Raw genomic sequence first — 16,595 nt, 5'->3', positions numbered from 1 at the left:
TTTGGTATTTGGTCTCTCACGGCCTTTTTTTATGGAAAAATTATGCATTATCCATTGTACATATACATGCATAATTATATATTCATATATGTATAATTTGTTTATCTATTATACATGTATATGTATAGTTATATTGTTTACTATTATAAATGGCCTTAGGATCATGGCTTTAGCCACATATAAATGTATTAGTAGTGAATAATATATATTGAGCAATGTGGGGAAAAAAAATACCCTATAATAAATCCGATCATTGACTAAGAAAAGTTTAAGAAAATTGTCATAAGAAATATGAGAAATTGGTATATATCAAAACACTTAGGCATGAATTCTTATCAAAAGTCCAGTATGAGGGTGCTTTTGATAAGAATTCAAACCACTATGGAAAACAGTATGGAAGTTTGTCAAAATATTAAGAATAGAACTATCATATGACCTAGCAATCTCTCTTATAAGTATCTACTCCCCAAATTTGAAAACATTTATGCATAAAGATATATGTATCCCAATGTTCACTACATCATTAGTCACAGTGAACAAGACATCAAACAACAGAAGTGGCCTTTCGATAGATGATTGGATAAAGAAGAGATGGTACATACATACAATGAAATATTACTCCGCCATAAGAAAAGATGAAATATTGTCATTTGTGACAACATGTATGGATCTTGAGATTATAATGCTAAGCAAAAAAAGTCAGAAGGAGAAAGTTGAGAACCATACTATTTCACTTATATGTGGGATATAAAATGAAAACAGCAAACAAGACAAACAAAATTTCATAGACACAGACAACAGTTTACTGGTTACCAGAGGGAAAGGGTAGGGGGAAGTAAGATAAAGGTAAAAGGGGTCAAATATATGGTGAAAGATTTGACTTTAGGTGGTGAATACACAACAAATATGGATGATGTATTATTGAATTGTATACTTGAAACCTTTATAATTTTATTAACCAATTAACTTAAGAATGCTAAAGAAAGTCCAGTAAATGTTGTTTTATAATGTGAAAGATAATGGTAGATATACAAAATTATAATCAAGAACTCAAGGATATGCTGGCAATTGCGTGACATAGAGGAGTGAAGGAGATAATTTTTAGTTCTAGTTTCTCATGCTCACAGTAATTTTAAAAATTCCATTTTTTATTTAGGAGCAGTTTGAAAATATATGATTGGTTCATTATGAATGTATTTATAAGTGTGAGATATAAATTCACTTATTAAACAAAAATAATTGGACAGAAAGATGTTATTTTAAACACATATGGATTGTGTTGAGCTTTGCAGGGCTTTTTTGTTTTTTGAATTGCCATTGTTTTATGTATGCATGTATGTAGGGATTGATGGATGGATGGACGGAAGGACAGATGAATGGATGGATGTTGGGTGTTGATGGTGAGGGGAAAGAATCTATACATTTAAGTTAGAATGGCTCATTAAGGCAGATGAGAGTAGAACAGAAAGTCTATGAGGAGGGAGACCAGGTAGATTAAGAAATAGGTGTGACTCTTTATATTTGTCTGTCAATACTACAAATAATAAAACAGGCATCGATTTTTACTGAACCTCCAGAATCTTACACAGGTTCACGGACCTCCGCCACCTCCTGATGGGTAATCAGCTCTCAACCATATGTTCATTGGCACCTAAGCCCAGAAAGATGGCTTGGATTGAAGTACCAATTGAGTCTTGCTCTTTTACTAAAACCAGGTGACACAAGAAGAAATAAGAAGTTGTCTACCTTTTTCCTTTTCTAGCAATTTTTTTTCTTTAGTTAAATTGAAATAAGAAATATGCATAACAAAATATTTTAAGAATAAAATATTTTTCCTTTCGGTTTACTACTAAAGGAAAATTTTTTTGTTTTTTTTTTCCTTCTATTCAAGGATAAAAAGAATTATAAAAAAAAAACACTTGGAAGTTCATAAAAAAATAACTTTCTAATAATTCAATATGTTGTGTTTTTTTATTTTGTATATATCTCCACTTACTTCATGGAATACTTTATAAGAAAAAAATGCATAGGATGAAGATGAGGTTTTTTTGGTCTCATTTTAATATGCGTATAAGAAAATGATAGAATTGTTTCAGATCTTTTTTGTGTGTGTGTTCCATATTTTGACTCCACAGCTCCTGCCTTGTAGGGAAAAAACAGCTGCAACTCAGTCCCTGTTGGATAAGGGGTGGAACAGATGGCTTATGATCCTGTACTGCCCACACATTAGGGAAGCACCATGGCTTAGAGTACTATTTTATTTTTATTTTTTTTAGAACTAACACTTCTAAAGTGAAAATAAATAGTCAAGTGAGGAGATGGAAGTTACTGAGCCTGAAGTCTATCAGGGTGCTTACTGTTTCTCTCACAGGTGCTGAACAAACCTGAGTGTGGCTGCTTTCAAGGATCAATCCAATCAGTAATTTACCAGGCCTCTCCACTTCCCACTTTATTCTTTATGCTAGAGCCTAGATGGCACATGCTTAAACTGTCCCATTTTACTGAGCACACAATTTCCTAAAGGGTTCGACAAGCCATTAATTTGTCCTTTCTGTAGTTTTGGGAGAAAATAAAGTTCACCTGAAGTTACTGATCATTTTATCTATGTCACTGTTTTGAAATTTTAACAGAACCTGTACATCCCACATATATTTAATCTATATTTAAAGTATATCAACATTTTTATGGAAATTGATTTATGGGATCGGAAAAATATCCATGTGCTTTTAAGGCTGACAAATGAAAATACCATCTCTGTAACAGTTAATAGAATTATATTAAATATCATGATACGGTATCTTCTTTTTAGCTTTATGTGTATTAGTGATAGTTTAAAAAAAAAATTTGTACCAGCATACCTTCATGGTAACAAAGACATAATTACTTGTGTATTCAATTAAGTGTTTTCATTTTACATGAGAGAACAAGAAGAGTAATATGTTGGCAAAGAACATTCTGTCTAGTGTGTATGGACCAATGTTTAAGGAGATGTGACATAATTGGTAAAGTTCATATTTTACAATCATTATTTTGAACTGTTTAGTATAAATAACACCATTCTATAACATAATCCACTTAATGTTCCATGTCTTCAAATCCAATTGCTTCTCCATCCTCATTTCACCCACAATTGCCCAGAAAAGGAAAAAAATAAACCAATAAACAAAAACTTACCTTTCCAACATATTGTGGATCTGGTCCCATATGTTCTTCTAAAACAAAGAACTGATTCCAAACCCATCCCCTTTTGGGACGATGGTGGACTTCGGTTTCGCCTTCGATGTGTTTGGTTTGATTTCTGGTCACCTTGATGGAGCTGTGGTGGGCAGTTCCATAACACCTCTGCACAAAACAGAGACACACTAGGACTGGACAGATGCAAGATGTGCTCGTAATTTTCATTGTAAGATAACTTTCCAGTTCACAGTTTTCTTTCTTTTCCGTGTCAGCTACAAATGTTTAGTGAGCATTCAAGAGAGAAGCCAAAGCATCTTTTGAAAGGACAGTCCAAAGTAAATTGTTCAGCATGTCCATGATTTAACTGTCCATCAGGGTAAAGACAGATTGCATTTACATCCTGAAACACTTGGAGAATCAAAGCTATAGTTGTCTAATTCTAAGTCTTCACAGTGGGCAAACGCAGGCAACCATTTTCTACCTAATGGAAAGAGAGAAAATTATATACATTACAAAACATGGTAGTTTTAAGTATTTGCTCTGAATGTGAATTATACTGTTTTGCAGTGTGATTCTGACAGGCAAAGAACATGTGTAAATTCTTTTGAAAATACACAAACAAACATACATATAGTCATGCATAAACCTGCACACTGAACACGTATTTTTAGATGAACCTCCCTATCTGCACTACTAATATTCAATTATATGTAATTGAATATATATTATACTTGAATATATATAGTCAGGTATATGTATATTGAGGATATATATACACATATACATACGAATGTGTATGTGTGTGTGTGTGCGTATGTGTGTATTCTTTGAAACACAGAAATGTAGCCATAGAGAGTGTTGAAATGGTCAAAACTGACCATAAGTACACATGCCTGAGTGTAGTGTGATCACTTAAAATATGTGATCTAATAGAGACTCCATGCTAAGTACAAATTTTATTCACTTATTTTTGTATTTATTTTTTTGTTAGATGTGATAAAAATGTATTACACAGACACAAATTAATTACTTATTATATGTGACTCACTGAACTTCAACAAAATACTTCCTAGGATTAAAAGTGGCTTAGTAAGTAAAAAAAAAAAATCGAAAGAAAAAAAGCAGAAAAGAAGATGGCTGAAAAAATGTATAAAATTGAAAGTTACTCCATACTAGAGGATCAGATTGGCACAAATATGGGTGAAAATATCAACTGGCTCACTCATAGTTTGTATGGATTTTGATAAGACTGCAGATAATACTCTAACATGTCGTCTTCACATACAGGCAAGACAGATATTCAAGCTTGGGAATGACACTACACATAAATCTAATAGCAATGTAAAGAAGGATGTAAGTAAGAAAGGAATGGCAAAAAGAACAGAGGGGAAAATGCTTTGATTTTCAAATAAATGTTGCAAACTTGGACTTAGGGTTTACAATAATTGGATAATAAAGTAAAACTTGAGAAAAATTTCTGGACGATAAAAAAACAGAATTTGGGAGAGAAAAAGTTGACTCTGAAATTATTAACTTATTGAAACATAAAACTGCAGTAAGTTTTGCTGCATTTTAAATATGTCTGTTTCAAGATTAGAAAAATATCAATTCAAGATTATAACTATTCCATCAAGTAAAAATAGTAGATGAATCACTTTCTTATTCCATAAAATTTGCCCCTATAAATCAGTACAAACTTAAATATGGACCTAAATGAATCACAAGGTGGTTGACTTGACAATATAAATTATTTTAAAAATTGAACATAAATAATCAAAGTATAATTCTTTATATAATTGATGAAAATATTTACACTGAATAGGAGATGAAAAAAATAATCACATAAGACACAGAGCAAGGCATTTACCTTCTCAGTTTCTCTCCCCGTAAATTAAGGTTTTTGAAAATGCTTACTTCAACAATTGTGAAACTATAGTATTGGATGAGAACTGGAATTTCATTGTAATCATCAGGCAAATATTAATTAAACTTTGTAATATTATTTGAAAACAAAGATACATTTTTCACTGATTTACATTAAAATGACTCAAAAACCTTCTTAACATATAAAAAGAGAAATGCCATTCTAGTTCCAACATAGTAAAAGCACTGAAAAGAAAGTCAGAAAAGTTTTTCTTCTTTTTTTTGATAATTTACTTACAATATGTACTTATATGAATTACTTAATTTCTTTGAGTCTCAATTTTCTTATTTATAAAAATGTAAATACTTTTAATGTTCTTTTCAGTATATCTAATAAATTATTTGGGTCATTTATATTAAAGTTTTTCTTTCTTATTTCTCTAAATATTCTTATATTTAAGTCACAAATTTCAAAATAAGAAACTTTAACTTTCTTCTTAGAAGTCAAGTTGATGAATATATAGAAGGTGTTATCGTAATACGTTCACACCTCTTGGTGTGATTTTTAAATGAAATTAACATCTTTGCCCTTTATGCTAAGTTGTTTAACGAAGCATAATTCATGAGTAGAAGGTGAAGAAAGTGGCTTTTATAATGCATTACAGATATGTATAGTGTTTTCTTTACAATAATCATCGCCTGCAGCATTCCAAAAATACATAAATACATTTTAATCTATATATACATTATATTTTTATGAATCTTTAGTGTGACAGTTATGAAAAGTTATAAATAAGGCTCTGTGGAATGAAAGAACAAATGTAAACATCACTACTGTACTTTAAAAATTAATTTCATTTACTATATTATGAAAGAACAGACTCCAAATACGAACATTTTCTGCTCTACTTCAGAAAATCCATCTCTGCATAGGTTAGAAAGAATTAAAATGCACATAATAGTGAAATAAACCACGAACTGAGACTAACACAATGGAAATATGCTGAAGATTTTTGGCATTTTTTTGACTAAGCAACATCTAAACACCCTTCCTGCTTCCATGGAACACGTCAATATATGAATCCTGATGACCAGAGCCCTAACTTTTGCCTCTGAACACCTGGGACCAGATGACTTTTCTACTTCCAACTTCTTATTTCTAATTTGCGCTAGTGACATACACATGTTAATTATATGATCCAGCACCCTGGAGCAAGTGACAAATGGCTGTAGGAAAAATTGAGAAATGTCTCAACAGCAGCTGTAAGGGTCTCAAGGTCCAAACGTAGCAGTGATGAGCCCAGTAACTATGACGGACAGAGTACAGTGGCAGCTGCACAAATTAAGAGTCATTCTGGCTACTCAGTTTCCACGGCAAGTAGTTGACATTGTTTCTTACTGCCTAACTTCTGTTGGTTCATACTTCTTGCCAAACCTGATTCTTAAGGATCCTCATCAATTTTGATGGCTACACAATATTCTTCCAATAAATATATCTGCTGCCTTCCACGGTAAAGTTGATTTTTGTTGTCTGAAAACAAGAACCTTCTCTGATACGAAACATTACTGTCAAAATACTCCAAAAGAAGTAGTTTCCAAATAATGCATTACATGCACTAATGTGCAATGCAGACCTCCCTCCTCTGCTCAGTACTTAATCTAAGTGATCCAACATTGCTTCCACAGACTAGTCCTCTTGCTGCTGTAATTATTCCCTCTTCAGTAGTAGAATTAGTAACACTCTATTTAGTCAAGAGATATGACCTCAAATGATCATTGTGTAGAGAACTATCACATTTTTATGAGGATTATATTCTCTGAGCTTCATATTTCTCATTTATGAATAAAAATTTTCATTGAAGTACCTTTAAGCATGTTCAGCTAATTCTTTGAATTTATGACTTAATAACTGTGCATCATTTACAAATGACTTTCCCTACTTACACTATTAGTCATATCACAGAAGATGCAGAATTAGCCATTTATAACTCTTCAGTACAGTCAATTTTTCAGAGAGCTTTAAAGAAACACTATTCTCAAAGAAAAAGATTCTCATATTTGCCCCAAATGTTGTTGCTTATAACTTGGGCTTTTGACTTGATTTTCTTAGTAATTTATTCTTAATTTATAAAACTGAGGACTCCAAAGAGGTCTGGAGAATGCCTTATGTTTTCCTTTTCTTAAGGAAAAAAAAATATTTCTTTGCTCTTTTGCTTTTGAAAATGTCTTTGTTAAAAATAATTTTATTTCATGAATGTATCAGTCCATCCTTCATATATCTGGGGTGACAGAAGATATTATTTTACATATTCAAAAAGCCTGGAATTATAATTACTACCGACTTCTCTATATATTATCGGTAGAAATTTACCTGACTTTGCAAGTTTAGTTTAAATAGAAAATGTCAAAAGAAGATGAAATATGATGGAAAGTCCATATTTTTTGGAATTACTTTCATTGCAAGATACATAAGGACGTCTTGTGTGGAGGAGTACATGTCAATTGTTCATGTTATTTGCTGCACAGCTGTCAAAGCTGTAAATCCATCCGATGAGAGGGCTGTTCTTCATGAGGGTAACTCCTCTTGAAAATAATAAAACTTAACTTTTCCATAATGAATTATTAAAATCCATCATACTGTCAGGCAGATTTGAATATAAGGAATTTTATATTATGTTTGAATCCTGGGGTACTTATATAAGGTGGAAGTTAAATATCCTGAATAAAAGCCAGTTTTTCACAATTTCTAATCTGTATGTATGCACGTATGCATGTATGTATGTATTTATTTACTTATTTTTAGGATGATGTGTTCTAAAACCTTAAGTTATCCTTTGACTTGTTGACTGCAGTCATAATGCCCATTGCTGGCAAGATGCATTATCAGGTATGTGTCTGGCACTGGAACTAGGGTTTCTATCATTTTTGGATTGAATGATAACAATATCAGTATCATGCTCTTGTTCTAAGTCTAGGTCTTGTTCATTTTCCAATTATAACAACTTCCGAATTTATGTTTTACCTTCCTGTCCTTTACCATCTACTTTTACTGTTTTTTTCCCCTCATAACTTTGGTGTTTTTTTCAATTGATAATTTTTCTGTTTAATAATGAATTATACGCTTCTCCTTCAGTGTCAATTTGATTATATAGCTCTTGCTTACAGTCAAAAACCAAATACTCATGAACCATATGGAGTTGCATCCAGGGCTGTGATTTTATTCCCAACCAACTCCCAAATCAATATTTCACTTTCAATCTGATTATTTCAGGATATTCCCACAGCTCCAAGATTTTGATATAATGAATTGCATTTACTTTAAAAATGTATATCTATATCTAGATATAGATATCTAGATATAAACAGATATATATATATATAGATGCAGCTCTCTGTAAAATACAATGAAATATCTAAATAATAACATAAATAAATTAGAAAGCATTAACTTTTGCATATTGTGTTTTTGTTTTTTTTTCTGTTGGAAATATTCATTTACATTTCCTAGAGACAGTAATGAAAACACTACACGTGTACTTACAGGTATTACTCCCTGACATGGCTCATTCAATTTTCTTTGCCTTAATAGCTTTACTCTACAAACTTCATTTAGTAAAACCTATCCTCTGAGACCTAGACAGAAGAGTATTTCTCCACAAAGATTTCTCTGTCTGGAGAGACAATTCTATTTAGATCTTTTGTGTTTCTTCACGTCTGAGAAAGAAGTATTGACAGCTTTGTTTCACGCTGTCTTTTCAAGAATATTTGCATAGCAAACAGGCTTGGAAGAAAGATAGTTACCTCCCTTGGAGACAGAGGGCAGATTCGTTTTCTGACTGGATAATATCTTCTTCTAGGACAAAGGTAGTGGAAGTGTGCTAGAAGACCTCAGAAGAGACTAGAAATTCCAAAATCCAGGTTCATTAGCTGTAACCCATATATACTGTGTGTGTGGCATATACTTTGACTGCTTCACATTACCTGATGAGATGCGAGGAGCTAGGGAATCTTACACTGCCAAGTGTGCTATGGCATTGAAGTCTTTTGTCTCTGATCCAGACTCGTGTATTTTGTCAGCATCTATAAAGCTGTGGCAGCCTAACTTATTAGCTTGAAAGTAAGGCAAAATCTCAAATCCTTCAATTGAAAGTCTAGATACCATAGTTTAATGTAACTGTACCTCTAAATTACCATAGCATTTATCTAATCCTTACTAAATATTGCAGACCAACATACTAATAATTTTTATAGGTGCTAGTTAATGTTTTCTTTGTGTTATATTTCTCACAATATCTCCTTATTGGCAAGTGAAGAAACTTTTATATTGTAGCCACTAAGTAAACATTTGTTGAATGAAGGAATAAATAATTGGAGAATACACAAATTAAGTCCGGTTTGTGCAACAAGAGTGGTGTTAAAATACCAAGTTTCAACTTGAAATATTTCATTGTAAGAATGTGTTTGGAAAAACTTTTTTAACATACTTTGATTTGGTTAACATTATACTTTTGCTTTTCACTTAAAAGCCTGTCAGAATCAAAGAAACATAAGTACTGAATAACAAAGTTACATTTTTATTAATAAAATTCTGCTTTCTCACTAAGGTCTTTTTAACACAGAGGAAATTAATGAAGTCATTTAAATATGCATTAGTAAACTTTGCAATGGCATAATCATGTGAGTAATATGAGTAATATCTTATATATACTGTAAAATATGTGTGTATGAACGTTCCTCCCATGCCGACTAAAAATATGAAAGTAAAACAGACCATTCACATTGTCACTACTCCTTAGCTGTCACAAATTTGATTAAAGCAAACATTTATGTTGAGCTGAGTTTTAAATTATACAGCTAAGTAGGAAAAGCAATGAAGGTATATGCAACTATAAGATGATATTTGCAATGCTGATCTATTTGACTTTAATAGATAATATCATAGAACTACTTCCAGTTTTCATGTTGCTGATTCCAAACTTCACAACGTCTAGTAGACATTATCCAGAAAAAATTGAAAATTATGGTACCAAATTTAATGTTTCCTTACCCATCTGTACATGTCAGAGTGACAAATTGTTATTGTTAATTTCTTCTGTCTTCCAAAAGTATTTCTACCTATCACACTATTTTTATCCTTGATTATGTTCTTGTTGAAAAAAATAGTATATATATGTACATATATTTTTATTTCACACATAGGATTTTATGAAATAAATTTTAAAATGGTTATTAATTTTGATTTAAAATATTTTAAAAAATACTAAAAGAATTATACTGGTGCAGATAGTGACCTCACTATCTGGTTTCCATCACTTAGCACCTTATATACCTTGACAAGCACAAGTCTCTTACACACCGCTTCTCCAGGATAAAAACTACGTTTCCTAGCCTCACTTGTAGCTGGGTATTACTCAAGGACTAAGTTGTAGCCAATGGCACAAAAGCAGAAGTATTGTGTGTTAACTTTCCAGGAAATTTCCCTTGAAGACTGTTGACATGTATCTTCTCTATTCTTTTCTCTTCCTCTAATGTGTCACATGAATCCTGACTGTGTGGCTAGAGACTCCTTGTGGGCCTGAAGATAGAGGGATCAAGCAACTTTATCCAGAAAAGACCGTAGAGCAGAGACAGGAATACATGAGTCCCGGGATGCTTTCCTCTCAGCTCAGTTAAAAGAGAAAATATGTTAGTCTTTTTAAAGCCACAGTTATTTTGTATTTCTGTTACTCAGAGCTGAACTTAACCCTCATTTAACAACCATTGAGCTGAAACAGGATAATCTCCATGGCTTTGGACTTTGGGTAGGATTTGTGGAATAAAGTACAGAGGAAGGAAAGAAAAGAAAGGAAATACAGAATAAAAAACATGGAGAAATAACGGATGGTATTCTATTCCAAATTCCAGAGAATTTATTTTTGGTGTTAGCCTTCTCTGAAATTTTTATCACAAATGTTAAAATGTGCACGTATTACTTTTCTCTCTCTTTCCTCTGATGTCGAAAATCAAATCTTATGCTGTATCCATGTTATCTGCAGCACACAGCACTATGCAATGCAAACAGAGGGGATGATACTCACCCAGAGGTCTCTCGCAATGTCTTTACTTTTGAAATATGTCCTCTAGCTATATATTATCTCCTCGCTCATCCCAGAAAATCTTCTATGTCTTTACATCACCTCCAGAACAGACTCACAAAACTTGCATGTGAAATTCATAGCTTTTCGATATTTGACACTTTTTCATTTCCCTTGTCATCTTCAGTGTCTCCCCAGGAAACACCATGACCTGCCCATATTTTGCCATGTCCACTCTCTCTTGACTGTGCCGTTCTCTTGCTAACCTTTATGCCTCTTTATAAGCTGTTTTGTTCTAAGTGAAAAACCCATTTCTCTGTTTTAATGATCAGCAAATAACCAGTCCCCCAAGCAATTCCTCAGAGTCCATCCACTTTGTCACCAAGGTCCCCTGTTTTCTCTACTATCATCAAAAAGTTTAGAATATTCCGCCACAAAAGTATATTACTTTAAGGTACAGGCAGTTGAAAAACACCAGATGCAAACAGGGCATGCTGACTTCTCTAAGATTAGAGAAAAAAGCTGCCCTATGAGAGATGTCCCCTCATACTGGAAGGAAAGACACATTCTATCACAAGGGTGGAAAGTTGAAGACAAGAGAAATTTGTACAAATACACATTGCTAAAGGAACTCTTATCTTCTAGTCATTCTTTTACTCAATTAACTAACTAGCACGAGCCCCTTTGCCTTGTCTCTTTTCACTATTTACTACTCTGTCCTATTCAGTGTAAAATTGCCTGCTTTAAACTGTGTGTTTGAGTCTTCATTTCCTTGTGAGGACTCCTCACAAGGAGGATTTAACTTACATTAAATCTATCTATCTATCATCTATCTATCGATCTATCTATCTATCTATCTGTCTATCTATCTACCTATCTATTTATCTATCATCTATCTAATCTAATCTAATTTCTTGTTAATTTGTTTTATTACAGAAGCCTAGTGAAGAATCTAAAAGGTAAAAGAATTTTTTTCCTCCTCTAAAGTCACATTTATCAAATGACTTATATGCATTTCCTTGTCTGTCTTCCAAATTAGACTGACCTCCTGCAAGGATTTAACTTTAAGCTCTGTACCTTAATGATTAGTATAATCTTACACTTACAGTCAAGACTCAGCTACACAAACAAACAAAACTAGTTTGTGCTTGTATCAGTTTTAAATGCCCCATTTATTAGTCATGTGACTTTAGCCACATTTTCTTATATGTAAAGTAGGTCTAATAATAATATCCCTATGAGAATTAATCAGAGTTATGGACAAAGTCAAGAGGACCTGGATGACTCAGTCAAAATCTACCACTATTGCAGGGAAAATAAAAATCAAAGTATATCTCTTAAAAGTAAGAACACTATGTTTTTACATGAAATATTATATTATATGCACCATTTGCATGTATTAGGATTATTTTCCATGATCTGGATATTAGAAAGTATTTTAATTATAATTTGGATAGTATAATTCCTGAAAAGAAATTAAAGTTAAACATTAAGAGGCAGAGTATTTGCATAATGCCTTGATAATGAATATTTAATACTTGTGTGCCTTTTCTTAGAGCTCTCATTTTCCATCCCTATAATGTACAGTATGTATGTAATTAAAAAAAAATATTCCCCATATGTCTTGAAAATGTTTTTGGAGACACACATTTTTAGAAAATAAACACATAAATGTCCCAAACTAATGCATACCCAAAACGATATTTAGTTATAAAGCTATAATGGAATTGAAAAAATTCAGCTTTTCTCTAGTATATTGCTTTCAAACATTTCTACAGGAAACAGGCTTATCTTTTATATAAAGTCAGGAATATGAGTTCCCTTTTTGAGGGGGAGATTTTAGTTTCTTTATATAGAAACTTGTCTTCATTAAACTATATATATATATAACATCTTAATTGCTATTTATAAGAAAATGAAGTGTTACATTTTAGCATGCCAAATATATGTCAAAGTTTTATGTAAAATATGGAGTCAAATCCACTTTGAATTTAAAGCTGTGTTACACATAGTTTTCTATAGAAAATATAAATATATAGGAACCATAACATTGTTTAACTCTGAGATACTGCATTTCTGAAATTTAATTAATGAGAAAATTTGAAAAATTGTCCCAAAGAGAAAAGGTATGTGTGGTGTGTGTACAAATGATCTGATTATTAATAGAAATTCATACTGCTATTCAAGGTCAAATTTATCTTCCACCATTCCAAACAAACTCTTACGAGTATATTCTACTCTAACATCATATTGTAAGCCTGTTATATCTACTTGACAAGATAGTACCCCTCAGACTGTCCCATTATATGCTATTCTCATGATGAAGACAGTCGGACAGATCTGTACACTGGTGTCACCACCTAAGAGTCAGCAGGTAAGTTAAAACCATGGAGTGATAAGGCCATGTTAGAAGAGACCGAATAGAGAAGGGTGTATGGCATGGAGCTCAGTATTGGGCATTCAGCATTTAGAGTTAAGGGCAGGGGATCAGGAGCCAATATAAGAAATAGAAGCGAAACACAGTGCCATGGTGGTTGGAAGGAGTAGGTGGGGTATCACAGAAGCCTAGCGATCAAGTATTTTAGGGGAGAAAAAAAAAATTGCACTGCTAACTAAATCAGTGTCTTTATTTATGAAAGACCCAGATACCACCAATCTATCTTTTACACTGAATTTATATAAATATATATTATAGAGTGACGTAACAGAACTTAGCATTTTAAACATATATACTCAATTTCCATAAAATGGGCTATATGCTTAAAGCCATTATTTTATTTAAATTGTTTTATGACCATCTTCTACCTGAAAATACTGTTTCACAGCATTCAAATAGCTTGCCTGAGAGATGAAATTTTGAAGCCAATTCTATTTGAGTTCACTATTTTTCTCTAACATTGGATTTAAATAGACACAGGTTTGAATCATTATGCATTTGTCTCCTTGCCATCAGTCCTTGAGATGTAAGGTAATTGATATCTTAAAGTTTCAGTTTCCTGAATGATGAATGAGTCTGATAGTACTACTTACTCTATAAATTGTATTTAGTGTTATATGAGCCAAAAATTTTTTTGAGAACTTTCAGATTCAAAATAATCCCTTGTAATGTATTAATAAGTACTATTATATGTTGTTATATAGCTATGTCACTTCAGAAATTGACTCATATTTATTTTTACTGTTATTTTTTTTATCCACAAAATTTAAAGATAAACATAAGGAAGTTTTTTGTCTTTATTAAATCTAGTGCATTATCCTAAAATTAAAAAGTAAGCTTGTGTACTATGATAACCAACTGTACAAATGTTTAAGATGAATGTAATTTTTCTCCCACATTACCATTGTCTATATTTCTACAAGCTTAGGAAAATAAAAGTCATACATATTTAAATGTCTTCTGTTAGCTGCAATAAAATAAAGAACTTATTTATGGCTTACAGGAGTCTGATTATTCCTTTCCATGAAAACTAGGATAAAATCTAGGAACAACCTATACATAGGTGGGATCATTTAAATAGCAGAAAAATTTTCTTATGATGTTGATATATGGTAAAGGAAAAAAACATAGGGAAATATTGGAGGAACTTCCTCAACTACTTTGCTATAAATCTCTCAGACACATAAAATAAAATTTAATCCTAATATTTCAAGGTGTTACTAAATGTTGCCATGTTAATAGAATGAGACACATAAACTATCAAATTTTTTGAAGGAGCTTAGGAAGTAAATAAAGTGTTTTACTTTTACTATCCGAAAACTCATTGAGATTTTATTTGCAACTTGATGTTCATATTTCCAGTTATTGCATTATTCTGTTTATGCTATTTTATAGTTCTTAGCAATTAGAGAATATGTTCACATAATATAATCATTCAAAAGACTGAACATCAGGAACTCTCCTGGTAGTAATAAACTCCCAGTGGACACTCCAGTAAACTCTCATTGGCTACTGAAGAATAACTTCATTGAATCATGGTGAAAACAAAGCAACAAAACTGTGTAATGTCCTCCAGGGTATTATTGGATAAAAGGCTGATGATATGCTTACATGGGGAATTTGCCACATTGTTAATATAATCACTACCTTGTGGTCCTATAAAAATGAATGCTTTTCATCTGGTGTATCTTTTCTGGGAATATTTAAAAGGTATTTGTATTCGTTCTCCAAATAATTAAATGTATATTTTCTAGTTTTATACTTTTTTAACCTGAAAACATTATTATCATGATTTTACTATTTTTTTTATTTTTTTATTTTTTTTATTTTAAAAGTGTTACCTGCTCATGGTAAGAAAATAAATAAATGAAAACAATACAATTGGTATAAAGGGAAAAGTGAAAAACAAAACAAAACAAAACAACACAAAAACTTTTATCCTTTCTTCCCTTAAGTTCCACTTTTCACATATAAAATTTATGTGTATATAGTCCTGAATTTAATAATTAATAACTATATCTAACAGAGAATAAATGAAGAAAACTAAATTGATACTCTTTTACACTGAGTCATGTTATATTGACATTTTATAATTGCTTTTTTACCGTAAAAATAAATATATGGCATGTTCACTACAGATCTATCATGTTATTTTTAACTACCACATATCACACAATTGTAAGAAACTACAATAATTTAAATATTCAATATCTTATGAACATATAGGTCCTGTATCCTTTAAAAGTTTATATTCTTTCAAATCAGTAGACAGCAATCCTTTCTTAATCCAAAAACTTTAAAATCTATAAGTTTAAATCCAAGATAAAAACAGATTTTACTTTATTAGCTGATAGAATATTCTGTTACATAAAAAAAAAAAATCTATATATGTAACACATCTTTATTAGCATGGTTTTGTACATGTAGATGACCAAATTCATTTTAGATATGGTTAAATAGAAAAAAAGGATTATTCACACTAGTTCACACACATCATGTTAACTTTATAAATTATCACAATAGAGAGTGAATTCTTCATTATATACCTTGTCTTTCTTGGAGGAACTATCTGGATTATCCAGGTGAAAAGCAGGGTCTTTGAATTCAGGCTGATCTGAGTTTGAGTCCTGGCTCTGCCAGTCATAATTAGTAAACGGTGTCATCCAGGCAGCTAAACTGCTAGATTCTGAGTTTACATACTTTAAACGCGCATAACAACCACCATTCAGTATGAATGGTACGATTATTACCTGAGACAATATCTCTAAGAGCCTGGCCTATATAAATCTCTCAAGGGTAATTAGTAATAATATTATTATCATTATGACCAGTAAAACAATGATCATCCTATTGTTTTCCTTTGGAGAAGGTAACCAAACAGTTGTGAAGAATCTGCCCGCAAGACCAGATCATGTGAATTTACAGGTGAGCACATACCTCCAAACAGGAGGGCCCTAAAGTGCATCAGTTTCGCATGTGCTCTTTAGCTGTATGGAAACTCACTCGTATATTCACTATTTCCCTTTATCTGCCTTAGGATTCGG

General features: G+C 31.9%; 1 protein-coding gene across 3 annotated transcripts in view; it reads right to left on the bottom strand.

Annotated features, from left to right (window-relative positions):
• The window catches only part of CDH18 (cadherin 18), a 376,381-nt gene that overhangs the window by 250,122 nt on the left and 109,664 nt on the right, over positions 1–16,595 (bottom strand). For 2 of the 3 annotated variants that reach the window (XM_039842743.1, XM_039842742.1), the window contains exon 2: positions 3,175–3,658. In XM_039842743.1, coding sequence (XP_039698677.1) covers positions 3,175–3,402 — 228 coding nt within the window. In that variant the 5' untranslated portion in view covers positions 3,403–3,658. Of the gene's footprint in view, positions 1–3,174; positions 3,659–16,595 lie in introns of those variants that run through there. The other variant, XM_039842744.1, reaches the window with a different exon arrangement.

This window comes from Pteropus medius, unplaced genomic scaffold, assembly GCF_902729225.1.
Source record: "Pteropus medius unplaced genomic scaffold, Ma_sr-lr_union100, whole genome shotgun sequence".
NCBI classification, from domain to species: Eukaryota; Metazoa; Chordata; class Mammalia; order Chiroptera; family Pteropodidae; genus Pteropus; species Pteropus medius.
The sequence above is the reverse complement of the archived record's forward strand: the minus strand, read 5'-3'. Positions and strand labels throughout refer to the sequence as shown.